This window comes from Bemisia tabaci, chromosome 2, assembly GCF_918797505.1.
Source record: "Bemisia tabaci chromosome 2, PGI_BMITA_v3".
In the NCBI taxonomy this organism is placed as follows: domain Eukaryota; kingdom Metazoa; phylum Arthropoda; class Insecta; order Hemiptera; family Aleyrodidae; genus Bemisia; species Bemisia tabaci.
Window position 1 is genome coordinate 12,971,797 of NC_092794.1, and position 26,316 is coordinate 12,998,112.

Below are 26,316 nucleotides of genomic sequence, written 5' to 3' on the forward strand. Positions count from 1 at the left end.
AAGGTTCTCTTGTCGGTTGCCGTTAGTTAGTACATTACTTACCTCCTTTGCCCATCGCAACCATCCGCTTCCAGCGATAAGATCCCTCTATATCCCTTTTGTCTGCTTTGTCTATCACTATATCTATCAATGTCAATAATCGGCTGGCAGGCCGTTAGTTGAGGGCCGTAGAAATGAGTGTGGGAATTATAAAACGCCATGACGTCAGCTGCGACGACGGAGACTAACGCTCTTATCACATGCCCAAGGCTCATTAATTAGCATATTTTGGCGCTCAGTTCGCCTTTTGATTTTACGTCAAATCCCACTTTTCCATTTTGTCTATCGACTAAGGAATAATTATGTATATCGCTCTCTCGATCAATATTAACAATGATTCTCGCAGAAACTGGAGACTTGTCCAGGACTATGTCAAGCACATCTTGGAGCCAAAGAGAGTAATTCTGGACCAACTCGTAGCCGACGAATGACAAATGGTGGATTCCAGTAATGCCACGACCAGCAGAGGCGCATAGTCTTCACTTTCTTTGTGCCTTAGCCACAATGCCCTTTATTGGTAAATTCTTTGACCTAATTTCATTTTTTTCTCACTTCGCAGAAACCTGTAAACATCATGTTAATATTTACTCAATGGCAATAACAAAATAAAAATCAATAATGAACTTCACCCTGGCACCCCCTCCCCCACCCCCTTCTCCCCTTCATCTCCCCCACCCCCTTCACCCCCTTCACCCCCTTCACCCCCTTCACCCCCTTCACCCCCTTCACCCCCCTTCACCCCCCTTCACCCCCCTTCACCCCCTTCACCCCCCTTCACCCCCTTCACCCCCTTCACCCCCTTCACCCCCCTTCACCCCCTTCACCCCCTTCACCCCCCTTCACCCCCCTTCACCCCCCTTCACCCCACCCCCTTCACCCCCCTTCACCCCCTTCACCTCCCTTCACCCCCCTTCACCCCTTTCACCCCCTTCACCCCCCTTCACCCCCTTCACCCCTCCTTCACACCCCTCACCCCCCTTCACCCCCACCCCCTTCATCCTTCGTACTGGGATACGTACCTAAAAAACGGACGTGTCCCTTGGCAGGGCCAGGCTTGCGGGTGCCGTCGGCCATGGAGGAGGGGTGCTGCGGCGATGCCGAGAGGGAGTCCTGGATGGGGGAGGTGGCCACGGACTTGTGGACGGCGATCTTGCGCCCCTCCTCGTGGAGGGCGCAGCAGTGGAAGTCGCACTCCCCGTTCTGGTTGCTGGGGCTCCCGCTCCTGGAGGCGGTCGGCTGGTGCATGTGGTTTGAACACTCTGGTGTGTGGATGTGTATGCTAGTGCTCTCGAGGGAGCTACCCTGTTTGATGAGCCGCGGATGCGGGTGGTAGACCGAGGAGCCGCTCTGGATCTCATCGTGGTTGATCACCGTGATCTGGGGGCTCGGCGTGAAGCGGGAGGGGGCGCCGCCGTTGAGGCTCCCGCCCCCGTCCAGGCTGGACTGGACCACCAGCGACGACTGCTTCTTCGGCGTCCCGGCCGCGCTCGAGGCCGCCGTCCCGTGGCTCGACTGCCCCGGCCTCTGGTCCCAGTGCAGCACCACCGTCACTCGCCCCTTGTTGTCCATTATCTTCCACGACGGAGTCTCATGGTCCAGCTCTAGCGCGTGAATCGTCTCGCACACGATCTTCGGTATCGCCGAAATTGCTGCAACAATCCAACGACCAATTAGTAAACCTCCTAAGGCTTAACTGAGAGAAAAAACACTAAGAAGTGGACCGAACTGTATGTTCGGCCAACGGTGCTGGATCCATACCATTTCTTAGTGAGTTTTTGGACTACCACTCTCTTTTTGGGACGTAGTATCTTGATTTATTTTGCGAGGAAAGCTCCGCACTTATGAAGGATGCCTGCCATTCCTAATATGTTGGAGAGCCTTCAATTTCGTATGATACTGTGCAATTGCTCTGGTGTGAAATAGTTGCTTCAAGCGCCGTGGTACGCTGCGGCGCGGCGGGCAGCCAGCGCAAAACGCGCATTGGCGCCTACAAACCTAACAGGGATACTTCACGCATTGCGCAATGCGTGAAGTATCCCTGTTAGGTTTGTAGGCGCCAGTGCGCCGCCGCTCCGCTTTATGTTAGGCTCTAATATTTAATCTCGTGGAGTCAGCGTTTTTCAACTCATGACTTTGAAATGTTTGCACACTCTGTATGGATTATTCTCATTTTAATTTATGAAAAAAAATATGTTGTAAATGTTGTCTCGTGGTCCAGCTCTAGCGCGTGAATCGTCTCGCACACGATCTTCGGTATCGCCGAAATTACTGCAACAATCCAACGACCAATTAGTAAACCTCCTAAAGCTTAACTGAGAGAAAAAACACTAAGAAGTGGCCCGAACTGTATGTTCGGCCAATGGTGCTGGATCCATACCATTTCGCGGGGAAATCAATTTTCAATCAATCAAGTTTCATTTCAATCTGCAAATTTTAAGCCTTGAACATAACAGATCGAAACTGTTAGTATTTTTTCTCGGAACTTCATTTTCTTGAACTACTGACTTCAAATGTTTACAACTCCGGTTCAGTAAAACATTCTAGAGCATTTTTTGGACCAATTTGGTCTTAATAAATTTCTTTGAGGAGCGGTTCTAATATCCTCATCTTGAAATTTTTGGCCCTAAGGTCCTATTTCCCATGGACACTCACATTTAATTTGTGATATAGCGGCATACCTGTGCGAATGACATCCGCTCCTGTGGGATGCCAACGTTCACCCGCTCGGAGGAACAGGATGACAGTATTGTCTGGCAGTGTTCTGAAATACTCTCCATCCTCAACCTGAGTTCCGTCGGCTTCGAGCACTAACCGCACTGCCTCATTTGCAGGAACGCCTAGTTTTTCTTTGCCTGTAACATATGTAGTCCCGTTAGATTTTAGCTCCAGCACACACTGATTAGAACGATTTATTGATGGAGCCCTTGCATGCGTGACTGCATGAGGGATTTGCGGTTTAAGTGCTTAAACTCTCGTAAAATTTCGCGAGAAACACGATGGTGCCACTGGTTTTCTCTGAAATCAACTCCGAAGCTCGAAAAAGTTCTCAAAGTTGAGGTCCTAATGGAGGGAATATCCCGCGTTACCTAGAGTCCCTTTACAGAGAGAGTTAAGACAGCGCGGATCGCGGATGTCACAAACGGGAATAAAGATTACACAAATCGGACGTTTTTTGTAATCTTTGATCAACTCAATCCCGTATTCCTGTCTCCGTTCCATTTTTTCCTTGCCGTACCCGCAATTCCACGGTCCATTCCAGTTTATAATCTTTGCAATTGGTGAAAGTGTAATCTTTATTCCCGTTTGTAACACTGCGAGGACCTAAAATACGAGAATCAATCAGAAATGGATTTACATCGTCTTTACTCTCAATACAAAGGGACTCTAACGCTACCCTGAGAGTCCACCTCTATATCTACGTACATATAAACTTTCCACGCAAAGATGGGGAGTAAATACATTAGCAGGGTTGCCGTGTTTTCAATTCTGGAGTCCCCAAATGAAGTGGCAACCCTTTTGATGTATTTGCTCTCTCTTTCTTTACATAGAGAGTTTGTCTTGACATACGTAGAATAAAGAGACTTACTAATAAAGATTTGGACTTTCAGGGTAGCGTGGGTTACTCCATCCCCTCCATTGCAGCCTCAACTTTGAGAGCTTGTTTGAGCTTTGGAGTTGAAACTAGAGAAAATCAGTGGCACCATCGTGTCTCTCGCAAAATTTTACATAGGAATCAGTACTTAAATCGCAAATTCCTGGCACATTCAGGAGCTCCATTTATTGATCAAGTGGGCCATCCGGCAAATCATTTTGATTTTTGGCTGGTCATTTTCATCTGGCCCGTATTTTCGAAGTTATTTCAAAGTCAAATGTATGTCTATGTCTACATTCCTTCCGTTAAAATTTCCGTGTGTATGCTTTAGCAGTCAATGGTTTCTCTATGATTGAATCGCCTCCATATAATCGGATAGGCAACTTGATTGGCTCAAAAGTTAAAATTGCTCTGTGTCCAAAGTACTTTTCACTTTCATCCTTCCCTTTGACGCGCTTGGGTATCAGTTAGATTTGAGTTGATTTGATAGATTAGCACTTTAGTTTATCCCTAAAATTTATTTCCAATCAGTGAGATTACATTTTGCAATAAGGAACCATAATTTCTGGCTCTTCCATGAAAACACGTATCTGCATAGGGAAACCAATGGCATATATGTTGTTTCTAAAATGAACCGGAAATAGTGGTTCCTTACTACAAAATGCAATCCAGTTATGAGAGACCAGCAATCTCTTCGTTCTCCGTTGAGGAATCACTTAAGAATCGTCAGACAAGCAATCTGGCCGTTTGGAGATTTAAAATAGGTCTCAAAAGGGGGGGGGGGTTAAATATAGGGATTAGGGTTTTAAATATGTTTAAATAGGTAAATAAATTTGCACTAGGGATCTATTCAAAACGTATCCCTCTCATAGAATACATGAGAGTCGCTGTGTGCTGTAGCACCGATGAAAACGCTGTTTTGTCCAGTGCTTCTAAAACTAGTGTGCAGGGACTGCCCATGCCACATACGCGGATTCCTAGCTCCTGGCTTCCCTCAAGGCGCTAACATAAAAATTAATTAACGAAAAACCGGGAGGCACGTATCTTTTTTATTGATGCTATGACGTTGGTAAACATCGTTTTCCAAAATTTGCGATAATCGATTATAATTGGGGATTTTTTATGCGGGACTTACTACTTTTTAACAAATCCCGAAAAAGCCTGATTCCGCCATGAACCGCCTCGTTAAAAACTGTAAAATTGGTCCCAACCTGATCCCAACAATCGGCGAACAGAGAGCTGGAAAACCACCGTACGAAGATTGACTTCAGCGGCGCTCCAGGACATGGCGACTCTAATGTAGGGACACACTGAGTGGAACATCAAAAATATCGCTGTTCAACCGCAAGACACTCCTCTCAGCAGTCACAATATACACCTCGGAGTTTCTGTCGGTGTCATCTTGTGCTTCACTCATTGGCGAATCTAAGTTAGACTTGTGCGCTTCGGCATCAGATATTTTGCTGTTAAAATCCTGGCCCCCCAAAAAAGAGACAACCTTTCACGTGCCCAACTAGTTAAAAAACTGGAGACGTCACTCATTTTTCATGGACGGTGCAATAACGGAGCGCGCTCCGTCTTTATAGGTGGAAAATAGCAGGCGCCTTGACTTACTCAAGGCAAAAATGTGGATACAACTCTTCGTGCTCAAGGGATGTCCATGTTGCATACACACGAAATTACGGGCGTTTTGGTTTTCGTAATAGCTGTATACCTAGCTGCATTCGCTAGTTGTGTTCGAGGGGTATTTTTATGCATGGGGGGGGGGGGGGGGGGGCTGTGCATTGACCAAGCTGCTTCCAAAATCATTGCGCAGACGCCACAGCTCTCAGAAAAGGTTATCCGATGCGCCGTCGCGATTTGAAAAAAAATCTGACTAACTATATTTGATTTTTATTTGCTGGTTACTTAAATCGTGAAATATATACATTTGAGTCGTCCATATAGCAACGCGGAAATCGGATAGGCCTTGTAGCATTAATTTGATGTTGCCGAATGGTGCGATTTGCAGAATCGACATTCGCAGTGATTGGCCAAAAAGTTTTCGGTGGCAAAATTTGCGAAACATTTTCACAGCCCCTCAGGATCTGCTGTCGCCTTTTAAAACTGCATTTTAGTTGCGATATTTTAATTATTTTGCTTTCAGTCAGTACAGTGTTTCCGAAAATATCCGATTCCGCTGAAATAATATATCGGTTTCGGTGTTTGAAGTGAAGGTGACAAAGCAATTTTGTTTGAAATGAGCGCTGTTACAGAACCTTTTTCAGATTTGCAGTGGGAGTTTTGAAAAAAGAGACATTTGTAAACCTAATACATCTTAGTTGACGCCAAAATAGCCCGTAATTTCACGTATACAACACACGTGTGACAACAGATTACTCGAATTTTAAACATATAATCTGCTTTTGAAATTTGAAAGTCTTTAAATTAAGCCATCCCCTCTACGGTTGGCATTAGCTGATGCACTTGCGGGACAACAGTACACTTGTTGACACTGTTGCAAATCAAGAATGAAGCAAAAGTCGAAGTAACTATTCAAAATGTTCAAGTCAATTCATGACCACTAATCCGTCATTTTAAAGGCGTAAGTCGTGTCTTAAAAGCACTGGTATTAGGGCCAGAATTTTAAAAGCAATTAACCTAACTAGCTTAGATATTGCGGTTGCAGCAACATAGCTCATTTTTTAGTGATAGACATCAGATTATAAGCTCACTCGATTTTAAGAGAGTATGGACAGTGCAAATGTGAAATTATCTATCATATTTAAAAAAAAAAAAAAAAAATTACTCCGACAATCTCTTAAATCTACAGTCTGAGACATCAAGGGTCAAATAAACTATGCAATACAAAGTATAAATTTGCGTTAAGATTGGTGTTAAAAATTATGTAAAAAACCTTTGCTCTGTCATGTGAGGAAAGCGTAGGTACTCATTTACGCATGAAAAAAAAAGACCCACTAGGAGTTGGCAAACTAAAAATTGAAAGGTTTTGTAATTATGTAATGTGAAAACTGCCATTTTTGGTTAAATTAGTCAATTTAATAAACCCGTTCATCATTTATGCATTCACCTTAATATGAAGCATAATATCAAAACACAATACTATTAAAAATGATATTTACAGTAATCATTCATTTTATGCCAAAAATAAAGGGAAGTTTTAATAATAATTCTGTCTCATGAAGTTGTGCGTTTTTTCTGTCATCCTCAGTTAAGGACACTGATTAATGTACCTTCATAATCTATGGCTCTTCACTTTCCCTTCGATAATTGTTGGAAAAGTGTACATAGAAAATGTATTTTTAGTCTTAACTAATTATTCAAGATTTTGACGGCAGGCCAAAGACATCCCCTGCATCTCATTTCTGCAGCTATTTCAAAGCCAACAACAATCGAGGTAAATAGTTTCCGAGTTTCACCACCCTGATAAAAATTGGCAGTAGAATCTGTGTTCCAAAATACCATTGACCTACAGCCGGCTGTAAGATTTCCAATAGCTTCTATAGCCGGCAACACAATTTCTTATAGCCTTTTATAGCCGATGGTGATTAAGCAACAGCCTGGCGATAAAGTGTATGCTAAACGTTACTGATTTACGGATGCTAGGACTTAGTGAGTTTTTGGACTACCGCTCTCTTTTTGGGCCGTAGTATCTTGATTTATTTTGCGAGGAAAGCTCCGCACTTATGAAGGATGCCTGCCATTCCTAATATGTTGGAGAGCCTTCAATTTCGTATGATACTGTGCAATACCTCTGGTGTGAAATAGTTGCTTCAAGCGCCGTGGTACGCTGCGGCGCGGCGCGGCGGCGGGCAGCCAGCGCTGAACGCGCATTGGCGCCTACAAACCTAACAGGGATACTTCACGCATTGCGCAATGCGTGAAGTATCCCTGTTAGGTTTGTAGGCGCCAGTGCGCCGCCGCTCCGCTTTGTGTTAGGCTCTAATATTTAATCTCGCGGATTCAGCGTTTTTCAACTCATGACTTTGAAATGTTTGCACACTCTGTATGGATTATTCTCATTTTAATTGATGAAAAAAAATATGTTGTAAATGAAAATATAAAGCGCGTTTTGTAAATATTAAGGTGATTCCGTACAAACTTAAGGATTTACAAAGCACACGAATTTCTACACAATTTCTTATAGCCTTTCATAGCCGATGGCGAAAAAGCAACAGCCAGGCGATAAAGTGTAAAGCCCGGCGATAGGAACTATAGCCCGGCTGTATAATTTTTTATCGCTTCGTGTAGCCCGGCCGTATGATTTTTTCCACTTTCTACAGCCAGCTATATGATTTTCTATCGCCCTCTTCAGTCGGCTATAAGAACTCCTATGGTATTTTGAAACGCAGCTCCTATCGCCAATTTTTACCAGGGCATCGATAACGGTGGCGTGGCGTGAGTGATCGAGTATCGATATTTTCCCATTTGAAGCTGCGGTAAATAATCAATTATTAAGGTGTTCGCTGCGAACACTCTGTTTATCGATCCTTTTCTATGGGTTTAAATGACAGATCAATCGATATATCGCAAAACACGCCACGCCACTGAGATCCTCAACTGTTAAGTCCCCTCTCAAATCTTCCAATGTACATGAGCTCCCGTCGTATAAATGCGTCCAAATATCAGTTTAAAACTCATTCACCCATTAAAAGTTATTACTCTATCTGAACTCCCTAGGAGCCCGTATTTTTCGATAGTTCCAACCATATCTATCAAACGATAGATAATGGATGAGGCCTAAAACACTCTACTGATGCAGTAGAACTTACTTCATCTTAAATTCATAGTAGGTAAAAAACGTTCTGAAAAAGATATCTACATGTCTACTACGAATGAGATTTTATACATAAGGTAAAGGAACTTGAAGTATAACTCACCTCGGATTTCTAAATCTTTTAGCGTGTTGACGACCAAGCTCTTTCTGACGTTTCTCAAGCAATCCCAAATCTTAAAAGGCCGACGTCCTCGCAAGTCCTAGAACAAACAAAAAGGTCAACCTTGGATCAGTATTCAATAACGGTGCCCATATCAATATCGGTATCCATAATTTAATACAACCTATTTATTATATACCAATCAGTATCAATCAATGTTTATACTCTGTACACCTGCATAAAACCTGCACACAGTACTTTTTCTCATCATTTTTGACAATGGAGAATTTGCATGCAAATTTTGTATTGCTTCATCTGAAAGTGATTAAAGAGCTGATTCCACGGTATTTTTTATAATTTTTTTTCTGATATGGGAAGTAAAGTATAAATAGGTTTAAAAGTGAGAAAATGCACCGCCTAGTGACGTCATCTGGCGGCATTTCTCATTTAAACACACGTATTCTAGCAGATTAGATGATTTTGTCATATCTTTTCGGTATCCTTGTGTTCAGTTCACTTAGCAGTTTCCACCTAAACACAAAATTCATCAAATTTCCGACACCTGCAAATTCTCTTTTGGTCCGTTGCACGCAAGAGATACAGGCAAGTGAATATATTTTCTCTAAGTAGTATCACACCAGTGGCGAAGCATGAATCGTCGGGTATCGATATTTTCCTAATCTGAAGCTGTGGTAAAGAATCGATTATTAAAGCGCTCCTCAAGAACACCCTGATAATCGATCCTTTTCCATAGGTTTAAATGGCAGGTTAATCATTCACTACAGAACATGCCACGCCACGCCACTGTAACGTACGAAAATCCCGATGAGCGTATCAATAGCCAAACTGCGAAACCACGTATCTCCACCTGCGACGTGGCAGATTTCGTGTCAAAATGGGCGGAACTAGGAATTTTTTTAGGGGGGGGGGGGGCAGGGCCGGATTTAGGGTTTGGCCACATGAGCCGCGGCCCATGGCGGCAAATTTAGGGGGCAGCAAATTTTGCAATTTTTTGAATGTAGGTATAAGAAAAAAAATTACAAACTTGAAAAGGCGACAAAATCTCTCATTTCCTGAGAGTATAGTAATTTCTAATTTTGTCGTCTTTCGGTGATACAAGAGACAGCACCTTTAATTAGTCGAGTTAAGAGAGAAACCAAACACGCAATTTGGCCCGGTGCGGCGCGACTTTAGATAGAAATGATGACGAGGACTCGAGATGAAAAGGAGAAGCCCTCGGCGCGGCGGTCGGCATGTAACACATATTAGCGCCTACAAGACTGCACGAATACTTCACGCATTGCGCCAAACACGGTGCGGTCTGCGCGACGCGGCGGTGGAAGTTAAAAGCATTAAACCACATTTATGTTTGTTCTTTCATAATTTTTTCGTTCATTTCTTATGAATGGAAGGCCTTGTCCACACAGAGAAGATTTACGAAATTTAACATTCGCGCAAAGTTCCGGGAAATTTTGCTAGTAGTGTTGACAGGGCTTTCCCAAAAAATGTGTCCAACACGAGTAAACGCGTCTTACGCACCCCTTTTCCTTCGGCACGTTCTTTTGATGGTTTTTATTGACACATTGGTTGGGAAACAATAGTTATTGGACCTTGCTCAGGGAATAAGCTGTTTATCATTCAAACGTTGCCAAATTTTCTCTGACAAAATATTTCAAAGGTAAAACTGCAGGAACGTGTGAATATTGGTTTGCGGCGTTTCACACTTCCTATCTTACCTCATGTTCGTTTGGTCTCCTTTGAAAAAATATAGAAAGACCGGAGATTTTTTAACACCGCGATCGATACATGCGTTCTTGCAGTTTTACTAACAAATTATTTAAAACCAAGATCCATCCTTGCTTCTAATTGGTTTTCTGGACTTAAAACGTTGGTGTCCCTTACGAACCGAAGTTTTCTCTCTATGATAACGCTCGAATTTTAGATAATTTTTTCCTGAAACAATGTACAGCAAACTTTGAACTACTACAATCCCGGTTCTCTTCTTACATTTTTAAGCGTTCTTTATACTAAAATGTTAGTAGAACACACCTCTTTGCTTTGATATTAATAACTTACAATATGGAGTACATGGATATAGAGGTCCCTTTTCCCATAGAGGGCCAGCCACAGTGCCACCACCGCAATCTATGTGCGATCGAGATCTGATAGATGTAACAAGTCGAAAAGTGCGTATCTTCGACTATCCCCATCTCGGTTCATGTTTTATTTTTCAAGGAGGACACTGATCAACAAGTTGCCATGGTGATTTCTGTGACTTTTTTCTACTCACTCATAAAAATTCACAGAAAATTTCAAGCGAGACCTTCCGGTCAGTTTTCTTTTACATACAAATGAAAAATTGTACATTTGGACCGCGTTAAGCAGACAGGACCGACGCCACATCGGCCATTGCCAAATTTAACTGGGCAATTAAATTTTTTACAAAAGAACGTTCGCGAGGATTGTTTTGAAAATTTCGAGGAATTTGCTTCGTGGTGCGCAGAAAATTCACTGAAATTTTCACAAAAATCCGCGTGACGGTTTTCATGTAAGAAAGTATAAATAAAATATAAATAAAATAAAATAAAAGAAAAACATCCGAATAAAAAAAAATTGCCCGAATAAATTTGGCAATATCTGCAGGCCGATTATTGAAGTTGATAGACAAAGCTATAGACAAAGAAGACATAGGGGGTATAAAGCAATCCTATTGGTTGAAATGAGTATAGTTTTCATAAACTAAAGGGAAAAATGATAGACTAACTGTCGGGTCTCTCGTGGGTTGCCGTTAGTTAGTCTATTACCTACCTCCTTTGTCCATTGCAACCATCCGCTTCTACCAATAGGATCCCTCCAAATCCTTTATGTCTTCTTTGTCTATTGCTTTGTCTATCAATTTCAATAATTAGCCCGCTGATGTGGCTTGGCTCCTTTCTGCTGAACGCGGTCCATGTATAAACTTTGAGTTCGAGGTACGCATTTATCGACTTTAGGTGTGGATATCGATAATTATTTTTTAAGGAGCTTCGCTAAAAGGGTGATGACGTTAGGAGAAACGGGAAGGAAAGGGTGTGCCGAAAGCCACAAAATTATTAGACGTAAAGTCTCTGGACTGCGGAATACGGGACGGGGATGGGAACGGGGGGGTGGGGTGGGGGGGGACGAGGAGCGCGGGAAGCTGGGTGAGTAGACGTCCCGAATTGTAGGTCAATCGAAGTATGCCAAGTAGAGGGGCGGGAGGGGAGGGGAGGGGAGGGGGAGCGACGCCGATTGCATAGAGGGGAGAGCTGAGGACATGCCACTATCTGGGAGTGAGTGGAGAGCGCAACCACACTCATCGCTCGAATAAGGCTTTTCACTCGGCCCCTCCCCCCCACCCCACCCCCCCCCCTACTCCCAGGAGTTATTAGCAAGTTATTATTTACCTGAGCATCTTCCATTACATGTTAATGTTTCCCGTGCAACGAAAACAGCGCCCCCATGGCCGCCCTCGGAAAACGTTCCCTCGCAGCGGCCCGCTCTCGGGAGTGTCGGAGAGAGGGAGCGAATTTTTTTTCGCCGGAGATCAGCTCCAGCGTCCTGCCGATTGGAAGAGATACGTCTGTTCGATGTAAGGCCCTCGAATTTGGAAAACAGAGCCCCTCCCCCCCACCTTAATATACTCAAGGCCGGATTACAGGGTTGCCACAGAATTTAAAAAATTAAATTCCCTGATATATCCCTGATTTCCCTGATTTTCCTGACAGATTTCGGTGAAATTCCCTGACAATTGGACGAATGCCAGATTTTTAAAAATATATAGTTTGAAATAGTTTTCAGGCAAAATTTGTTGTCCGGAACGTCAAACCCACTCAAGAAAGCAAATGAAGGTGATTTGAAAATTTTTCCCTGACATTTCCAGATTTTTCCTGACTTTTTGAAGTTCCCTGACATTTCCCGGTTTTCCCGATATTCCCTGACTGTGGCAACCCTGGGATTAGCGCTCAGGGGCCCGGGGTGCCGCACATTGCGGGTTGTATGCTTTGTAAATTGAAGGCTGTCCACGTCTCCAAGAAACGAAGCGATGACTAGCGAACAATACCGCCTATCAGCAAACTGACGAATTTGCAGAACGAAGAAAAAACTTCGTTATTTTTGTAATGTTAAGGTTTGATTTGTGTGGTTTTTGTTTCATGTATTACAGCGTTATTGAAGCGCTCTCCCACAGAATTGGAAAAAAAACTAAAATCATCAGCTTGTGTATTTTATACTGCGGCATGCGGGGAGGTCGCTGACTCTTTTTTTGCCAAAATTGTCAGTTAAGCGGTATTATTCGTTACCCTCGAAGGGTCCTCATGACCTCAATTTGGAGTCATAAAGCCTAAACTTAAAGGGCCCATGATCCCTGAAATTCCAGTTTCACGACCTCTCCAACTCTCCAAAATCTCCAAGACTTCCAAAGAAGTCGGAAGATTTGATCAGACCACTCGCAGAGATAAAATAATTGCGAAGAATAATAGAAAAAAACGGTTCTAGGGGACCCATGCGACCGGGAAAGTGGGGGCCCGTAGGGCCCTGAGTATACGGCTGGATTTCCAAATGAGCATAGAGGCCGAGAAAAAAATGTTTTCATGGATAATTGACCACAAGGAATCAAAATCTGACCGTCTTGAGGCCCCCTAAAACCTTACTGATGGGGTAGATTGGGCTGGGGGCTGATTATTGAATTTGATAGACAAAGCAATAGACAAAATAGAAACAGAGAGTATGGAGCGATCCCACCGGTTGAAATGGGTAGTTCCAATAGATTTATGGAGAAAATTATGGACCTACTATAGGGTCTCTCGTGAATTGCCACTAGCTAGTCTCTTACCTACCTCCTTTGTCCATTGCAACCACCCGCTTCCACCAATAGGATCCCTCCATATCCCTTTTGTCTACTTTGATAGACAAATCGATAGACAGAGAAGATATAGGGGAAATGAAGCGATCCTGTCAGTGGAAGCGTGTACTTGCAATAGACAAAAGATGGGTAAGTGATAGACTGACTAATGGAAACTGACAAGAACAAGAGACCTTTAGTCAGTCTATCGTTTTCCCCCTTAGTCTAAAAAAAACCACCCGTTTCAACCAATAGGATCGCTCCATACTCACTATGTCTTCTTTGTTTATCGCGATGTCTACCAATTTCAATAATCAGCCCGTGGAAGCCTCCATTTATACATTTAGCAAGTCTATGGCTCGTTCAAAAGCACATCAGCGAGGCCCTGAGGAACTTTGGGACCATCACATTCGGATTCCGTGCGGGGTCAATTACCAATGAGAACACCTTTTCTCCAAGCCTCCAGGGCCGGATTAAGGGGATGGCCACATGGGCCACGGCCAATGGCGGCAAATCTAGGGGGCGGCAAATTTTGCAATTTTTTTAAATGTAGGTATAAAAAAAATCGGATTTAGAAAAAAAAAATTACAAACGAGAAAAGGCTACAAAATCTCTCATTTCCTGAGAGTATAGTAATGTCTAATTTTGTCGTCTTTCAGTGATACAAGAGACAGCACCTTTAATTAGTCGAGTTAAGAGAGAAACCAAACACACAATTTGGCCTGGAACGCGCCCGACTTAGGGAGAAATGATGACGAGGACTTGAGATGAAAAGGAGAAGCCCTCGGCGCGGCAATCGGCATGTAACACATATTAGCGCCTACAAGACTGCACGAATACTTCACGCATTGCATCAAACACAGTGCGGTAATTGTGGTCAGCGTAAAACGGATAGCGCCTACAAGAATGCATGAATACTTCACGCATTGCGCCAAACACAGAGCGGTCAGCGTGAAACGCATAGCGCCTACAAGACTGCGTGAATACTTCACGCATTGCGCCAAACACGGTGCGGTCGGCGCGGCGCGGCGGCGGAAGTTAAAATCATTGAACCAAATTTTGTGTTTGTTCTTTCATAATTTTCTCGTTCATTTCTTAAGAATGGAAGGCCTTGTCCATTAGAGATAGGTTTACGAAACTTGACTTTCGCGCAAAGTTCCGTGACCTTTTGCTAGTAGTGTTGACAGGGCTTTCCCAAAAAATGTGTTCAACACGAGTAAACGCGTCTTATGCAGCCCTCCCCCGCTGGCACGTTCACTTGATGGTTTTTATTGATGTTTCAAAACGAATGAGATAGGGGCGGCAAGTAGGAAAATCCGGCCCTGCAAGCCTCTGTGCCAACTAAGCGCGAGCTATCATTGTATTGAGGGAATTTTGTTCCCCAACTTCAGGGGTCAGTGTTTCGGAGCAATTTTTGACTTTTTGGTGTCGATCTAGGCTAAAATTTTCCGTGCTTTCTGATTTCAATAAATACACTTTAAAAGTGTGTACAAGTGTGATGGAAACTCCGATTTTTCAAGTTAGGCCTCCTCTTTACCTCTCGAAAGGAACCGGGGGACTGTGGGATGATGAAATTTGGATTCCCTGGGAATCAACTCCCTACTTGTTCTGAAAAAAAAAAATAATTGAAATGACTGAAAGTAAAATACACGCATATTTTAAATTAGCAACAATTTTTACAAATATTCTTCAATCTTCATAATACGAAAAATCAGGTAAGTCGTTCTCCGCAAGAAGACCTGAGCTCCTGGCTCCTCGGTCATCTTCTGAAGAGGAATTTGCTTTCCCTTCCGGTAGATTTTAACAAACTCTAGCAAAATACAAATTAATCGATTTTTATGTTTTGCTATAGAAACGTATTTTTATGCCGCTCAGCGCAATAAAAGAGCCAATAAAACTGAGCAATAAAATAAAACTGCGACATAACTAGCAAGCGTTTGGCATTCGGAACCAAGTGCATCTCAGCAACCGAAACCGAGGTTCCTGGTGGAGCGAACAAGGTTTGACAGTTTTCCTGGGGTTCTCAACGCGTGTGAATAGTTTTTCTTAGCATATCCGAAAGATGAGATAAACCTACCCCAACGGACATAATCTTTGAAGGCCTTGTAGAATTCTTATGGGGAGAGTACAGTAATTATTTCAATCCTTTCAACGTAGAAAATATGTGCCGCTACCTCCTCATTGGTCTGCAAGTTTTATGCTTTCATTCCTTCCTCTCTTGAAAATTATGCACATTATTCTAGGTTGGGATAAAGCATAATACAACTTATCAAAACGGAAAACTACGTAAAAATTTTTCAAAAAGCGAATGTTCACTTGATTGTAGAAATCGCATTGGGTTTTTCTTCATTTTCTCTTTTTTTGCTTTAAACATTCAATTTTTTTTTTTTTTTTCAATGGATGGGATGGGAAGATGCAAATGGGATTGTTAGGACCTGTAAACGTTCTAGCGAGGGTAACCTAGAATAAAAGCGGGCGCTATCATTCCTGTCTAACACGGAGAAGTGATTGCACTGATCGCGACCGATCAAAAGGTGGATTATCCACAAAATGCATGTTTCTACCGTATGAAAACTATTTCAGCTGGATAGTCCATTTTCCGATTGGTTACACGATTAGAAGCGCGCGAAAACGTGTTCATAACCAAAGTATATTGGAGGAATTTCTGAGAAAGTTTCTCAAAAACCAATGAATTATCGTCAAAACTTTAAAAATTCGAAGCTAAAATGCTAATATAACCAATCAAACTAAAAAATTAATTGACTAAAATCAAGGGAATGCTTATACTGATAACAGCAGCATTGCCTCTTTATACGAACTTATTCCGAACTTTAATCGTTACCGTGATAATCTTAGCGGAATGAAAATATGACAACGGTTATCTCGGAGCCTCGGTTCAGCTGTTGCACTTTGCTTCCGCTTTGAAAAACATTGGGTGTTGAAGGAACACTACTTATATACAACCCTGCCGAAACCGTGGTGGTGTACGATTTGATTCGAGTAGGCTCTGGTTTTCATATGGGCGGAAAATTCCGACTTTTTGTAACCAATCCTAAATAAAAACGCTATTATCTTGGTTTTGAAGTAAGACCAGTTATTTTCGTTGAGCGAATCGTGTTTCACATGGAAATTTTGAAGCGAGAACACATTTCAGAATTTTAAATTCGCGCATTATCAAAAGCCCCATTGTATCCATTGTGTGGCGTTTCTGTTTCAATGTAACCCAAAACCATCGACGGGATGATACTCTTCTGTGATCTGAGAATATATTGATATTGATAGGAAGTTATGCAACCGCCAAAAATGTTTAAAATTGCACATACTTTTTTCGATTCCATCATTTTGGTGGTTCCATTTCCGGTTTCAATTTTGAGGGTCGAAGAAGGTATTATGTAACGTTTGTTTTTGCGTGTTAAAATGTACGTCACAATGCATTTATTGTTAGCCTCATGTGTAACATGTATGTATTGTTAGCCTTTAGATGCCCAAGCCGGGTCAAATTGACCCAAGGCTCGCTAAAAAACACGTGTCCCTGTCCCGCGAGTTTGTAGGGTCGGTGCATACGAGCTTTAAATGTAGATCTAGCAATACATGATCAGGAATTAGACATGAAATTGAAAAAAAAGAAAAAATCGAGTGTCAACACAGCCGAAGATCGGAGAAACGTATTCGGGCCTCGTTTTTTAACTTTTCTCCCGAATCTGAACAACGCCTTATCGGCAGCATAGAGCGGAGCGTTGCAAGTTCAGCCTCGCGCCATCGCGCCTTCAATTTTGCAGATGCAACACGGACATCTATCAAGGAAGAATAGTTGTATCTCTGCGCCGTCATCAACGCTCTATATCCATGTTGCGTTATGTCCCGTTTGCCTTATTTGTAAAGGTGATTCAAAAGATACGTAAACATGCCCCTGAGGATAAGAGAGACGTTATTGGGCTTTCTTCTTTCACTTTTCTTCCGAATTTGAGCGACACATCTCATAAGCAGCATAGGGCGGAGCATTGCAAATCCTCGCCTTGCACCATCGCGGTCTCTTGAGGGCCCTTCTGCCGTGCTAAGGAAAAACGCCGTATGAACATTCGAGAGTTGCCAAATTTCCTTTGATAAAAAGTTCATTTCTGAAGAAAGTTATGAGTATTTTTCAACGAAATTTTTAGTAACTTCAGATCAAAGTACGGACAAAATTCTCTGAAAAATTGAGAGGAAAATATTCTTAAATTTTCCCTGAGATTCATGATTTGCCAAAGGAAATTTGGCAACGTCTGAAGGTTCATACTGCGTTCTTCCTTATCACGGCAGCCTACAGTGCGCACATCGAAAAATCGGTATTTCGGCATAATTGGTATTGGCAGTTGTGCCATGTTAGGGAATTCTTTTTTGGCGCCTAACCCTGGAGATCCTAAGCTGAGTCAAATAGACCCGATTTTCTCTTCTGAGGGAGTTACATATGGCGCATGGGAGGGGGGCGGAAAGTGCCAGTACAGCACAAAAAAGGTGGAAATTTCAAAATAAGTATTTTTTGCCTTCAAAAATTAACGAATAGCATAGACAGTACTTCAAAAACTGTCAAATTCAATGTATCTGATACTGTTAAAGTGCGTAATTCGGTTAATATATACATTTATTACTAGTTAATGAATATAACGGGCGGTTTTGGTTAAAGTATGCAATGGTATTTTTATTTCATACTTTAACTAGTTATTAACGGAGGCCCATTAATGAAAGCGTTTAATGGTATGAATTTAAGTTTGTCACATAATGAGGAAACCAGCGACATATTAAACCGCGACCTTCTCTTTTTCTCTCGAATTTCGTAAACCTTCTCTGTGTGGACAAAGCTTTCCATTCATAAGAAATGAACGAAAAAATTATGAAAGAACAAACGAAAATGCGGTTTAATGCTTTTAACTTCCACCGCCGCGTCGCGCAGACCGCACCGTGTTTGGCGCAATGCGTGAAGTATTCTTGCAGTCTTGTAGGCGCTAAAATGTGTTACATGCCGACCGCCGCGCCGAGGACTTCTCCTTTTCATATGGAATCCTCGTTATCATTTCTCTATTAACCGCGCCGTACCGGGCCAAATTGCGTGTTTGGTTTCTCTCTTAACTCTACTAATTAATGGGACTGTCTCTTGTATCACTGAAAGACGACAATATTAGAAATTACTATACTCTCAGAAAATGAGAGATTTTGCTTTTCTAGTTTGTAATTTTTTTTAAATCCAATTTGTTTTAATACCTACCTGCATTTAAAAAAAATTGCAAAATTTGCCGCCCGCTAGATTTGCCGCCGTGGGCCGCGGCCCATGTGGCCACCCCCTTAATCTGGCCCTGTTTCCCTATAGATTGAAGCAATTTAAGCAAAATTTATACGAGACATATTTCTTCTTTATATCGGAAAAATTGAAGACGCTCTTGGTTTCTCGAAGAGAAAAACTGGATACGATACTCGTGTTCAAGGGATGTCCGTGTTGCATATACTATCAGTTGAGGGCGCTACAGCTTCTTAATCACAGTGCCAAATTACGATTGCAGTACGTCAAAACCTAAACCGAATCTACACGCGGAAATTCGCCTACTCAGGTAAAAATTGGCAGCAGAATCTGTGTTTCAAAATACCATAGACCTACAGCCGGCTGTAAGATTTCCAATAGCTTCTATAGCCGGCAACACAATTTCTTATAGCCTTTTATAGCCGATGGCGATTAAGCAACAGCCTGGCGATAAAGTGTATGCTAAACGTTACTGATTATACGGATGCTAGGACTTAGTGAGTTTTTGGACTACCGCTCTCTTTTTGGGCCGTAGTATCTTGATTTATTTTGCGAGGAAAGCTCCGCACTAATGAAGGATGCCTGCCATTCCTATTATGTTGGTGAGCCTTCAATTTCGTATGATACTGTGCAATACCTCTGGTGTGAAATAGTTGCTTCAAGCGCCCGTGGTACGCTGCGGCGCGGGCGGGCAGCCAGCGCTGAACGCGCCTTGGCGCCTACAAACCTAACAGGGATACTTCACGCATTGCGCAATGCGTGAAGTATCCCTGTTAGGTTTGTAGGCGCCAGTGCGCCGCCGCTCCGCTTTGTGTTAGGTTCTAATATTTAATCTCGCGGATTCAGCGTTTTTCAACTCATGACTTCGAAATTTTTGCACACTCTGTATGGATTATTCTCATTTTAATTGATGAAAAAAAATTTGTTGTAAATGAAAATATAAAGCGCGTTTTGTAAATATTAAGGTGATTCCGTACAAACTTAAGGATTTACAAAGCACACGAATTTCTACACAATTTCTTATAGCCTTTTATAGCCGATGGCGAAAAAACAACAGCCAGGCGATAAAGTGTAAAGCCCGGCGATAGGAACTATAGCCCGGCTGTATAATTTTTTATCGCTTCGTGTAGCCCGGCCGTATGATTTTTTCCACTTTCTACAGCCAGCTATATGACTTTCTATCGCCCTCTTCAGTCGACTATAAGAACTCCTATGGTATTTTGAAACGCAACTCCTATCGTCAATTTTTACCAGGGTAATTAGGAACCAGGAATCTGGATTTTGGTGTTCAAAAAGTCACGTCCCGCACTAGGTAGGTTTTTTATTGCATATCGTCAACCCAGAATTATGTCGAATACGTCTTTGCATAATTATGAAGAATATTAATGAAAATGAACCACCAACCAAGTTGCAAATTCTTAGTAGTATAGAAAAATGGCAACGTCCATCTCGGTACTTTGGCTCAGCTGCTGCACGTTGTTTACACTTTGAACAGCACAGGGTAAGAAAGAGACACTGCTTAATCGAGAGGCCTTTCGAAACGGATGTGGTGCGAGGTTTGATTCGAAAACACTCCTGTTTTTCTTGTAAGCAGAAAATTCCAATTTTTCGTAACCAAAGCTAAATAAAAACGTTATTATCTTGGTATAGAATAAATATCGGTTATTTTCGTTGTGCGAGTCGCGTTTCACTAGAAATTTCGAAGCGGACACATGTTTCAGAATGCTTGAATTCGTGCCTTATCTGGTAATCAATTCCGCAAATCATTGCCACAAACTGCAACGCTGCGGCGACGTTATACGGCTAACCCAAATTTCGAGTATCGTTCTGCACGGTATCCCAGATCACCCACCCCAGGTTTTTTCCTCGGTAACTTTGGGTCGGGAGACGAGGAACTCGGGGTCGAATTCTGCCGTACTAAGGAAAAACGCCGTATGAGTCTTCAGGCGTTGCCAAGTTTCCTCTGTCAAATCACTAATTTTCAGAAAAAAATTTCGAATATTTTTCTGCTAATTTCTCAGATAATTTTGTTTGTAATTTGATCAGAAGAGTCTGAAAATTTCAAGGAAAAATATTCATTATTGTCCTCGAAAATGAATATTTTATCGAAGGAAATTTGACAACAGCAGAATGCTCATACGGCGTTGTTCCTTAGCACGACAGAATATTGGGAATTGACCTCAATGATCGGTACAGTGAGAATACGTATATTTCAACTTTACTCATCGACGTAGAACACACATCAATCCCTTGAACACGCATTGTTGCATTTAGGCATTGTCATTAAGAAATACAGAGCTCCTTCAATTTTTGTGATACAACACGCACTTCCGACAAGTGTGTCATTAAGAAAGCCAGAGCTCCTTCAATTTGTGTGATACAACACGCACTTCCGACAAGTGTGAATAGGTAGTTGCATTCAGGCGTTGGACACCTCCAATTTCTTTGTCTGTTCGAAACAAGTTCGCCCATCCCATGAAAACCATCGTGACGTCTTCTCGACGTCTCTTTATATAAATCAGAGAGGTTAACCTCTTGGGAGGCTCATTGGCTTGGTCCTCATACAAAATGGAAGTTTGACAAGACGACTTCAAGCTTCCTATCACTCGCTGCAAAGAGTTGCGCAAACGGACTTCAGCGACAGAACCCTCAGGGAGAAACATAACGAAATAAATATGTAAACACAGCACAAAACACTCGAGAGCTACTATACCATGCTTGGAAAATGCGACGTATGAACATTCCTTAGTTGCCGGATTTACTCAGATAAGTCTTTTCTGGGTATCTGGGGAGTCTCTCGCCTTAAATTTTTCACAGAAGTTCCCTTCTTTTCAATTTGATACTTCTGAAAATCTCACGGAAATATATTCATAGTATTACCCTAGAATCGAAGTGTTTTTTTTTTTCGGAGGAAATGTAAGAGCATCCGAATGTTCATATCCGGCGTATTTCGGTAGCAAACCAGTGCTGCTATACAGCAACTGGTTGCAACAATGAATTAAACAATGAATTAAGTCAAAAGAACTTTATGCATCAGATTTGCGTGTACCATAGTTTCTCTTGATTTAATTTATTTTCACCTGGTTCCCTTTGGCATAGATAGGTACGTGTGCTTCATTCGTTTTTGAATACATACTTATTTACGTTGCTATTTACCTATTTTTATAAAGCAGTCATAATTCGCCAAATAATGCTCGGTTTCTTCACAACATAAATTCTCACTGACCTACGTTGTGTAATACACAATTTTAAATATCTGGTTCTCAACAAGTTCAACTTCATTCTGTGTCGTTGGTGACAGCGGCAAAATTCATCAGTCGAGCTATCCCTTAAACTCCGAGCCAAGGTGCTCTTGCCGCACTCGTCATATAAAGACATCTCCACCGTTTCATGGCCTACAGGTGAATAGCATGAAACGTCTGTTCAAAAATATTAATTGCAAACGCTCTTAACGCGGCGTATCACACAAATTTGTCAATTTTTGTTATGACTGAGGTGAGTAAAGCAAAATCTGGCTTAAAGCATTGAAGAACAGGGAGGATTGAACAGTACCTGGGCACTCATTATTTTACAAATTTTAGCTAATCCATTGTGAGGAGTTGGACGAAACGAAGTGGAAAATTTTTCCAGTGTCGAAGTTGAGATTAACTTGGTTTCTTTACAAACCCTTGAAAAAGGTGTGTCCGCTTATTTCCAGTATACCTACCTGTCCAATCATTTAAGATAAGAGTTGATGATAAGAGCGAGTATGAGAACACAAATGGTGCATCCCCTAATTGACTATGCCTGCATGGGTTACGCTACAACCCTTGCGACGGGGGGCGGGCAAAAATGGGAGGTCACGTACCTCTCTAGCCATTCCAAGTCATATTGGTGGTAGGCTATAGCAGGAAGTCCCGGCTAAGAACCTCTGCTGCCGAGTCCAGGGATGGGATCCTCTCGCACGGCGGGCTATCCATGGCAAACACTAAAGCGGTGCAGGTTGGGGGGATTGATTTTTCGCGGGGGCTGAGTCAGTGGGGCTCGAAGCAACTGGAAGTCAACTGGCGGAGCGGTAAATTCAAATGGCAATCGAAGGGGATGGCCATTTTGGACTAGCTTTTCATGGGGGCTCGGGGGTTCTCGGGGTCGCGCTGGGGAAGAGGGCGTAGCGGGTTGGGGTTGGGGCCGAGCGTGGCGAGTTGGAGCTGGGTTACGGAACTTGCGGATCCGAGCGAGACGCGGCGCTACAGCGAAGCGAGGACCGAGCGGTAACTGGGGTTGTCCAACCGGTGCAGGCCACCTCCGCTATGTTTCAGTGCGGCGTTGCTCCTCTCATTTGACGCATGCCCCGTACACTCGCCATCGATTCGCCCTCCCCCACAAAACTCCACCACCGTTGCCAAACCCACGCCTTCCATCCACCACAACTCCCGAATCTGAAAATTTCAACACAACATTTCCTTCGCACTAGTGACCCGAGTCTCCTGTAACTGCATTGAGGAGTCACTCCCAAGTCCTTCGCCGCCGATAACGCTCGCCAATCCCAGGAACCGGATACAGATGAGTGAAAACACCCGACTCGATTACGGCCCTCAAAAATTACCCTTCCTATTCTATTCGTTTCGAGCAAAACTAACGGATCGATGAGCACAGTGCGAAACCACGTATCTCCGTTGCGGTGCTTCAGGATTTCCGCTCTGATTTCACTTTTTCGAAGAGGAACAAGTCGTGTGTATGGTTTGGAATCCATGAAAAATATTTTGCTAACGCTGAAGAAAAATCAAGAAGATTTATAATGAATTACGAGTATTAGTTTTCCGAAGAAAAAATAAAGTCTGACGGGAAGTCCACTGGAAAAAAAACACATTGGATCTAGAGTCCAGACTCTTGGAAACATTGACAAGAAAAAATACTCTTGATTCAATCAGATTTTTGCTTAAATCAAAAGGAAATCCGCTCAAATTAAGAGCTATTCTTGATTTAAGCTAAAATCCGATTGAATCAAGAGTATTTTTTCTTGTCGACGTTTCCAAGAGTCCGGACTCTAGATCCAAGCGTGTTTTTTTTTTTTTTTTTTTTTTTTTTTTTTTCAGTGTCTGCTACGTCGCAAACAGAGATACGCGGTTTTGCACTCCGGCCATCGAAATATTATGGCTTGAAATTTTGACAGCATAATCGTGGCAATGTGGAGGAAAATTGAAGAAAAGTTCAAAAGATGAAAATGAGTCGTTTTAATTTTCAAAAATTAAATACCAGATAAAATTTGCAACGTTGTCGCATTTTGAGATACCTACGTATTTTCACATTTTAGTCACTGATACGTAGCAGCGATCAAAATTTTCAGATCGGGAGACTGCTTATTTTGCGAAAATCCGAAAGAGCCACCCATTCTTAGTTCATACGGACTAATTGGACTGCATTTTGCAATTTGGAGCTATGAATTCTAACTCATCTGGGGAAAAAAACACTTACGTGCATAGGGAAACTAATGGCACACACGTTGTTCTTAACCCGGGCCGAAATTTATAGTTCTTAATTGCAAAATGTAGTCCAATTCATCATCAATTGATATATCGACGTTGAATCGTCACCTGTTTCAGAGCAGCGCGGCAAAATGAACGATACAAACACAATCCATTTGTCTCGAGTGGAACCATCGAATATCGAAGGTCGTAACAGCTATATCAGTTTATTTCAGAGGACGTGACGGATGCAAACGTTACAACACGACACGTTAAGCGTTTATTATGAGTAAGGCGTTAATGCAACTATTCCAGCTTTATGGGTGTCCGTGTTGCATCTACTCAGAATTGAAGGCGCCCCAGGTTTCTTTGCATACACAGCGATTCACCGTGCCGACTAAGTCAAGTGGGTGAGAGGGGTGGTATCTATTTGAATGGATGACCTGGAAAAAGGCACATGCGTCACTTTTAGCGAATGTGAGTTATCGGTGGGGACTATATTGTTAGAGTGGAAGAACCCCGTAAATTTTACATCCTCATTATTTTCAACTTTCAAGGAGTGAGGATATATAGTCATCAATGTTCCAGTTAATTTAAAGAGGGGCGCATACCAAAGGCGGCATACATATACCCCATTTTTAAGTCGTGAAAATAGCAAGAAAAAAGTCGAAGTATATACACTTCAAATTTTAGAGAGAGCACAAATTTACTTGATATGACACTATACAGGGTGCCCGGAAGTCAACGTACTTAACTTTCAGGATCGATTTTTCGGCTCAAAATGTTATTTTTTTTTCCTATACACATATGCCTGAAAACGCTTCATAAGTACATAGCAAGGAGCATCGAAGAGCCGTCGCGTCGCGGCAGCTTCGGGATTTTTGAAGCCCCTTGCTCCGCAGGCAATTTTCTCACACTCCCTGCAGTAAAAATTGCCTACCTGGCGTGGAGTTTCGAAATCAGGAAATTTTCCAAAGCTCTATTGCGTCGAAATGACGCGTTGTTGGAAAATGTTGTGCAATACTTGGTGGCCCTAATTTTTTGTGGTCTTTCACGTGCCGCAATCCGTGTTTCCAGATATCACCTACCCAGAAGTTATCGTAATTTTAAAATTCGGGAACGCTCATAACGTCATTTTCCGAAGATCTATGTCCTTGAAAACACAAAAAATTAACAGTGCGCTAAAAAGTACCCCTCTACACAAAGTTTCAGCTCCTCACAACTAAATAACGAGGAGATGCATCAATTTGAAAGAAAAAAATGGCAACTTTGGAAGCGCATAACTCACTTCTGAAGCGTTTTCAGGCATATGGATAGGGGAAAAGAGTCATATTTTGAGCCGAAAAATCGATCCTGAAAATTAAATTCGTTGACTTCCGGACACCCTGTATTTTTCAATTCGTATCGTGGTATTTAAAATCATAATTTTACATGCTCCATTCTTCATGTGCATAGCATTACTCATGCCATTTTGAGACTCGTGTACCTTAGTATAAATGAAAAAAGCGTTTTTCACAATGATCGGTAGAAAAATTGGATAATTGATGCGTAAAAGTAACCAAGAAAACGAGCTGGAAGGACATATAAACAAAGGAATATGAACTATGCAAAACGATAATGCGGGTATCGGAACTTGGCTGATTTGAAAACGCTTTCAAATGCGGCGTGATACCTCACGCATTCCGGAGAGTTCAAATAGTTGTATCATTGCGCCGTAAGAATGTGACGGAAGATTTGAATGGAGATAGCCTCCATGCACGCTGGGCTTGTCGATTTCCTCTGAAATTTTTGCAGTGGTGAATGCATAGCTGAAGTGCGCTTCAGCTAGAATTGTATTTAGCAAATGGGTGGTTTTTCTACGAGGATTAAAGATGAACAAGTGGCATGGAATATAACAAAAGAATATGAACTATGCAAAACGATAATCCGGGTATCGGAACTTGGCTGATTTGAAAACGCCTTCAAATGCGGCGTGATACCTCAGGCATTCCGGAGAGTTCAAATAGTTGTATCATTGCGCCTTAGAAATGCGACGGACGATTACAATTGAAACAGCCTTCGTGGACGCTGGCCTTTTCGATTTCCGTTAACATTTTTGCAGTCATGAATGCGCTTAAGTGCGCTTCAGCTAGAACTGTATTTAGCAAATGGGGTGTTTTTTCTACGAGGATTAAAAGATGAACAAGTGGAACGGAATGTAGGTGATCCTTATAAGCTTGAAAATACAAGGA

At 42.3% G+C, this 26,316-nt stretch overlaps 1 protein-coding gene across 1 annotated transcript in view; it reads right to left on the reverse strand.

Annotated features, from left to right (window-relative positions):
- The window catches only part of LOC109033707 (DNA fragmentation factor-related protein 2), a 34,298-nt gene extending 11,404 nt beyond the window's left edge, over positions 1–22,894 (reverse strand). The window contains exons 1-4 of the mRNA XM_072296715.1: positions 22,489–22,894; positions 8,512–8,608; positions 2,718–2,891; positions 1,059–1,688 (exon numbers count right to left, since the gene is read on the reverse strand). Of these exons, the coding sequence (XP_072152816.1) occupies positions 1,059–1,688; positions 2,718–2,891; positions 8,512–8,608; positions 22,489–22,500 (913 nt within the window). The 5' untranslated portion in view covers positions 22,501–22,894. The remainder of the gene's footprint in view (positions 1–1,058; positions 1,689–2,717; positions 2,892–8,511; positions 8,609–22,488) is intronic.
- Between the last annotated feature and the right edge of the window lie 3,422 nt (positions 22,895–26,316).